The 6,573-nt window shown below is 49.1% G+C and overlaps 2 protein-coding genes across 2 annotated transcripts; one reads left to right on the top strand and one right to left on the bottom strand.

The window, feature by feature from the left end:
• The first annotated feature begins 1,344 nt into the window (after positions 1–1,344).
• LOC127327700 (putative glucose-6-phosphate 1-epimerase) lies at positions 1,345–4,342 on the top strand. The gene is made up of 8 exons (XM_051354491.2): positions 1,345–1,823; positions 1,944–2,018; positions 2,422–2,478; positions 2,604–2,767; positions 3,192–3,326; positions 3,450–3,552; positions 3,724–3,823; positions 3,924–4,342. Exons 1-8 carry the CDS (start codon positions 1,725–1,727, stop codon positions 4,127–4,129), a joined length of 939 nt encoding a protein of 312 aa, XP_051210451.1. The 5' UTR covers positions 1,345–1,724; the 3' UTR covers positions 4,130–4,342.
• LOC127327701 (blue copper protein 1a-like) lies at positions 4,190–5,383 on the bottom strand. Its single transcript, XM_051354492.2, has 2 exons — positions 4,897–5,383; positions 4,190–4,771 (listed from the first exon to the last, which is right to left on the bottom strand). The coding sequence occupies exons 1-2, from the start codon at positions 5,234–5,236 to the stop codon at positions 4,443–4,445; spliced, it is 669 nt and encodes a 222-aa protein (XP_051210452.1). The 5' UTR covers positions 5,237–5,383; the 3' UTR covers positions 4,190–4,442.
• Between the last annotated feature and the right edge of the window lie 1,190 nt (positions 5,384–6,573).

Here is a 6,573-nt window from a genome sequence, read left to right on the forward strand (position 1 = left end):
GCTTCTACTTGGGAGGACTATCTACATATGAATGTAGAAGTCACAAACGATACCGTCTCCAAACAGCTACAGACGGATCTGATTGAGCATCAATGGACCATGGCTGGCCATGAAGATCATGCCTAGAGAACTAGTATCTTATTTTCATGTAGACTTTTCAAAATTTAAATGTAATAACTATGACTTCGTTGAAATCCTATTTGTTGTTTCAAAACTTCATATTGATGCAAACGCGGAAATGCGTCGCGCCGCTGGAGCCACCCCAGGGTGCAAACGGACGCGCGGACAAAAACGGTCTGTCTCGCGTCCGCCGCGCGACGCAAACGGATATTTCGGACGTCCGAAATGCGTCGCGCCGCTGGAGATGCCCTAACGTTTTGAAGCCGGCAGCATAACAATAGACCTAGATCCTACCACTAAGATATCATCCTTCATGGTCTATGTTCACATCACGAATTACAATTGTACTAATTTTTACTTCGTGTCATATCGGTTTAGTGACGGTAGTCGTCACATCCAAACGTACGGCCAACCGTATTCATTCTACGCCATTGTAGGTAGATTTTATTTTGGCTTGGTGCGAACTGTTTTGTTTTATACGCCGTGACATGTCGATTTTGATCCTTGTAGGTATTACCTGTCACATCGGGAACTACGAGAGCGCATTCAGTTTACGTCGTGCCAAAACCCTTTTTTGTCGCCAGAGAGTCAATTGCCGTATAATAATATCTCCACCGAAGCATTTATATTCACAATTTTATATGCAGTTGAGCCTATGGCCCTAGCCCCCCTCTGAAATTTGAGGCCAAACTCCAAACTGACTTCGAATCAGGTCCAATTTCTTTAAAATGCAGTGAAATTTGAGATATCAAAATCCAACGAACTTTCGAAATCCCCTAAATCTTGGTGCAAACTATCTTGTTTTAGCGGCAACAAACAAGACCGTTTTTGAAGCGAAAGCCAACGAAAACCAGCCAGTCCAGTCCAGTCCAGTCCAAAGTGCTTGGAAACTTGACCGTTGTCCGCTCCGCTCCACGGCAACCCGCGACGCAGAGAAACGAAGCAAGAAATACTAGTACTAGCACGTTCGCGCACGCAAAAGCCCGTCGTCGGCACGACGTGATTTTCCAGGCGTTTCCTCCGCTCCGCTCCTCGTCACCTTCTCCAAGCGGTGCGCGGGCGCACGTGTCCGGCGCACTGCCCCGCCCCGGATCTCGCCTCGGATCCTCCTCCTCAGTCCTCAGTCCTCGCTGCAGGACTGCGGAGCTTGTCCCCTTCCTCCCTCCCTCCCTCCCTCCAATGGCATTTTGATTTCCTTGGCGACGCGCCTCTTGCTCGCTCCTCCACGTGCGCTCGCTCCTGCCGTGCCTTGTGGATTTCCTCGCCTGCTTGCTTGCGGGCAGCTGGGTTGGTTGAGGCGGAGGAGGGCTGCAGGCGACAGCGCGCGCCCGCCACGGCTGCGGCGCCAGGTGGTGCCTAGGTGGGTGGCGGCTCACGGGTTCTGCGCGCGCCGCCTTTGCTTTTACTCACAAGGAAAGTGCCGCCTCCCCTCCCGCCGCGCGGCCGGACGCGCGCGCGTGACACCCCAACCGCCCCTACGGCGACGTCGCCACCCTATATCTCGCCCGCACTGCCGTTACTCGCCCGCTCGCTCCTCCACCGCCGATCCCCAGCCGCGCCGCGCTCGGGCTCGACTGGTTCTGGGGCTTTGCCGCCGGCCGTGGATGAGCATGGGCCGCTACGCCAGCGCGACGACGGATCCGGACTGGACCGGGGCCGGCCAGGCAGTCCTGCTCCGCTCGCCCCGGGGCGCCACCGCGCGGGTGCGTGTGTCCCCCTCTCTCTCCACACCACTACCACCTGCACGGAGCGGCGGCGTCGCTGCGCTGCTGGGTCCGGTGCTATCGATTTCTGATGTTTTTTCTTGTTGGCCTTGATCGCAGGTGAGCCTGCACGGCGGCCAGGTCGTCTCCTGGACCAACGACCGCGGCGAGGAGCTCCTCTTCACCAGCACCAAGGTCAGCACCTTCCTTCATCCTCCTGGCCCTGGCTCTTAACCTGTTCTGTTCTGAACCTGAACATGTTAACACTGCGAGATGCACGCATTTTCTGAACATTTACACTAGAGCAAAGAACAGAGTGTTCAGGCAGACCCTCTGACACTGAATCTGTAGACTTGCCATCTTTCCCATTCTCTAGTGACGGCTGGAGAGCAGAAACGAGGAATTGGTTCCATTAGTTCATGAGTACTTTACCCCGCTCAAGTTGTGTCTGCCTCCATAGTTCCAGTTTTAGCTCTATCCGACCTCGTTTCGTTCATCCGGCCATTCGTATCTTGATCCCGGGATGTAGTTCTCAGCTGCTCTTATGTGCTCTCTTCTGTCACTCACCACTTGCATAACCCGAGTTGTTGCCCTGCAGGCAAACCTGAAGCCACCCAAGGCGATGCGCGGTGGAATTCCGATATGCTTTCCACAGGTATCACAACATCCCATCCTACATAAAGTTTCTAGTAGTATTTGATTATCTGCACATCAGACTACAAATATATAAATATACATTTCAGTTCTTGGTGTTTCTGATAACTGCAAAACTCCTTTCAGTTTGGAAACTGCGGGACCCTCGAGCGACATGGATTTGCGAGGAATAGGATGTGGGCCCTTGATGAGGAGCATCAGCCACTGAATCGTAGTGACAGTGGCAGCAGAGCTTTCGTTGACCTTATCCTAAAGCCATCTGAAGAAGACCTCAAGTGCTGGCCACATTGGTATGCATTTGAGTTGATTAATCTGTATTGACTTTTTGTGATAAGGGCCCGATGCCAAAATTCTTTAAGTGAGTCTTTTAGATACTTAGTTGACCATCCAAAGCCCGGTACCTGTGATGATACTTTCTTGCCAGTACTCAGGATGATTTGTCTATGTGTATGATTAATGGGAAAAAATAATTTAGGGAGAGAATGTAGTAGTATTGTAATTCTGATTTTCAGACATAAAAGGTAAAATCATGATGAATATGGTTCAAATTCAGCGAACCTTAAATTGGAGACTTGTAATCGCTCTGTGTATAGATGTTTAGGACATGAGAATGGGAGTGGATTTGTTATGGATTCAGATGTCTTCTCGTTCTTGTTTTGTATCTGTATTCACTGGTCATATGCATTACCTAACGACTTACAATTTTTGTTGCAGTTTTGAGTTCCGCCTGAGAATCTCTCTTTCAAAGGACGGTGACCTCTCACTAGTGTCGCGCATCAGAAATGTTAATGGCAAGCCATTCAGTTTCTCATTTGGCTATCACACATATATCTCTGTTTCCGATATCAGGTTAGGAAATATTACTTCAACAGTGATGTATTTTAGTATAATTAAATCCATTCACCCGACATACTTCTTGTTGATGTCATACAATGCTCACATAAGTGGTTTGTCATGTCCCGTTAATTCCAGCGAGGTCAGGATAGAAGGCCTGGAGACCCTTGATTATCTAGACAACCTTAGCCAGCGAGAACGTCACACAGAACAAGGGGACGCCATAACATTTGAATCCGAGGTGAATATTACTTCAGCAATGATGTATGCTAGTATACTTCAGTCCATTGACACGAGCTCAAACTCTTCTTTTCAATGTCAAGTATTTCACTTCCCTTTAGTAATAGTAGAATTGTAGTACTTCCCTAGAGTACACTGCTTGTGGTAATGTATATGTGCAAATATTTTGCAGGTTGACCGAGTGTATGTTAGCTCACCAAATGTAATAGCGGTTCTCGATCATGAGAAGAAGCGCACCTTTGTCATAAGAAAAGATGGACTTCCTGACACCGGTAAGACATGTCCTCCCATCACCATTTCCTACCATCCAGCGAAACCACAACAGCAACAGCCTGAATTTTGTCCTATTCATTTTACTGTGCCGCTCGTCAGTCGTGTGGAATCCATGGGAGAAGAAGTCGAAGACGATGCCGGACTTTGGCGATGAGGAGTACAAACAGACGTTGTGTGTCGACGCTGCTGCGGTGGAGAGATCAATCACTCTGAAACCAGGGGAGGAGTGGACAGGGAAGCTCGAGCTTTCCGCCGTCCCGTCGACAAACTGCAGCGATCATCTGGATCAGCCTGGTATCATGTAATCTTAGGATGTAGTATGGCGATAGGGGAATAGTGCTATATATATATAGCCACCTGTCAAGGAGAAGAAAAAATGGGCGCCTCTTTCATTTTGAAATTTTGTACATTAGATAAGTAGGTCCCTGTGATCAACAAGCAGCCATGAATTTGGACCATCCTCTGTGATGTGATCAACCAACAGCTATGAATTTGATTAATCCTATGAATTTGATTAATCCTTGGCCGATCATTCAGTTTTTGCTAGGCGGACACATGGTTTTGTTCCAAAAATAACTGCATTGCCTATGGTGTTGCCGGCCGGATGATCTAATTGATTTACATGAGCATCGACGAAGCAGAGGCCAGCAAGCAGGCGGCGAGGCAGAGCAGGCGATGCGCCGCCGTGACGTCGCTGGACGAGCTGGCGGCGAGGTCGTCGACCCGCGACTGCTGCGCGACGGCGGAGACGTTGATGGTGAGCTTCTGCCCCTCCTCGCAGTGCTTGCCGACGCCGCAGAAGTAGTAGCGCGGGCCGGGCTGGGTGAGCTCGATGATGGTTGGACCGTTCTGGTACCGGTTGGTGATGTTGCGCATGCTGCACCCCACGAACAGGTCCTTGCTCGGCACCTCCACGATGTTGTACACACCGCTCCGGTACAAGAACACTACATGCACGGATGCACCCACGCCGACGGTGACCGGCGACGATCAACGATGTCAAGAATGGCCGGCGGCAAAGAAGACGAAGGAGGAGGTGAAAAAGAAATTGTGGGTGAATTAATCGGCTTACTGAGCTTGTCGCCGATGCTGATGTTCCTGGTGCGGGCCCACTCCTCGTAGTAGGTCCGGTTGGGGGCGATCCGCCAGCCCTTGCCGGCGCCGACGATGTGGTAGATGCCCGCCGACGAGCCGGCGACGAGGGACGCCACGACCGCCGACAGGAGCAGCAACGAGAGGTGGCCCTTGCTCCTCGCCATCGGACGACCGATCTGCCGGCCTGATCTTGATTTCTCAGTCGACGATTCTCGATAGCTTATTCGATTCGTACGTACGTCCTCCTCCCTAGGCCGGCCAGAACCTCCTTCCCTTTCCTTCCCTCCGAGCTTGGATGCACATACGCACGTGTGCATGAGAAAAGAAAAGAGAAGCTAGGGAGGGTCACGTACGTCCGTCGGAGATCTAGCTAGCTGCCATTACGCATGCATGCATGTGATCGAGCAAGACTTCGGGGAGTTCGGTAACATCCGTGGGATGAACTTGACTATTTTTGCTCTTGTTAGTTATTACTGCCTCGGGCTAAGAATGTACCAATATTGGCATGTGTGTCGTGTGTGATGGTCAACTTGTAGCCAACAGACGTTCGGTTCAGAGTTTCACTTTTTTTGAAAAGGAGAAGCCTAGCCTCGTTCAGAATTAACAATCCAATGTTTATGATCAGAAAATCTTGATCATCGGTTAATCAGCAAACTAGTTAAAATAGAGGCTTTACACTAGTAAAAAAGGGCCTTCAGTCCCGGTGCATTTGGGACTTCAGCCCCGGTTTTGGAACCGGGACAAAACAGGCGGGACTAAAGGCTCAACCCTTTTGTCCCGGTTTAAATATACACCGGGACCAAATGCCCCGCCACGTGGTGCGGCCAGGGGGCTCGTGGTGGAGGACCTTTGGTCCCGGTTCGTGATACGAACCGGGACTGGAGGATCTCTGCCGCAGCAGAGAAAGTGGTTGTTTCTCTGCCGCGGCAGAGTTTCAGGGTCTTATATTATTCATTCAATTCTGCAATGCATACATCAAACCTCAAACATGGTCATGTATATGTAGACATCGTCATGAAATACAGTACAATTAATCCATGTTTACAATATATAAAGACGGACCAAAAGGTATCATATCTATTCATATCCCTAAGTCATAGCGCTATGAACTTCCTATGGTATTCTCCATTTCGAGCTATGACCTTGCTAAGAAAGAATCCCGCAATTTTCTCTTGAATTGCTCGTATGCGATCCTCCGTTAGGAGAAAGTTCCACAGGCATTCCATCTAAATTAAAAAAAGAGATCAATATATATGAATGGAACTCAATACAATTGATGGTAATAAAATAAGGTTGTGAAATATTGTTCACGTACACGAATGGCTTGTATAACCTCCTCCGGTTCTCTATGACAGGTCATCTCGCGAATGAACTCGCAGACGTAGTATCCACATAAGTTATTCCCGGGTTCCTGCTTCAAACACTTTACGAAAAAATAGATCGATCAAACTAATAATTAAGCATGGTATTGAAACAAAATATCAAAGAGATTCGCGAACATAGCTATATAGTACTACTTACAGGGCGATCTTGAAATGTAAGCTCTGGTTTCCATTTACCCGTAGCAGTTTTGATGAACCGTTTCCAAGCCCTGCCCGACAAAGAAAAAAATGAGTAAATGAGTCATTGATTAGTTGATGATATCATCGAATGA

Source organism: Lolium perenne, chromosome 1 (assembly GCF_019359855.2).
Source record: "Lolium perenne isolate Kyuss_39 chromosome 1, Kyuss_2.0, whole genome shotgun sequence".
Lineage (NCBI taxonomy): Eukaryota > Viridiplantae > Streptophyta > Magnoliopsida > Poales > Poaceae > Lolium > Lolium perenne.

Bases quoted from the DNA above. Each gene is read 5' to 3' on its own strand.
- LOC127327700 (XM_051354491.2), top strand. From the start codon at position 1,725: ATGAGCATGGGCCGCTACGCCAGCGCGACGACGGATCCGGACTGGACC. The intron at 1,824-1,943 runs GTGCGTGTGTCC...CCTTGATCGCAG, and splicing joins CCCGGGGCGCCACCGCGCGG to GTGAGCCTGCACGGCGGCCA. The intron at 2,019-2,421 runs GTCAGCACCTTC...GTTGCCCTGCAG, and splicing joins TCCTCTTCACCAGCACCAAG to GCAAACCTGAAGCCACCCAA.
- LOC127327701 (XM_051354492.2), bottom strand. From the start codon at position 5,236: ATGCACACGTGCGTATGTGCATCCAAGCTCGGAGGGAAGGAAAGGGAA. The intron at 4,772-4,896 runs GTAAGCCGATTA...CCGTGCATGTAG, and splicing joins CAGCATCGGCGACAAGCTCA to TGTTCTTGTACCGGAGCGGT.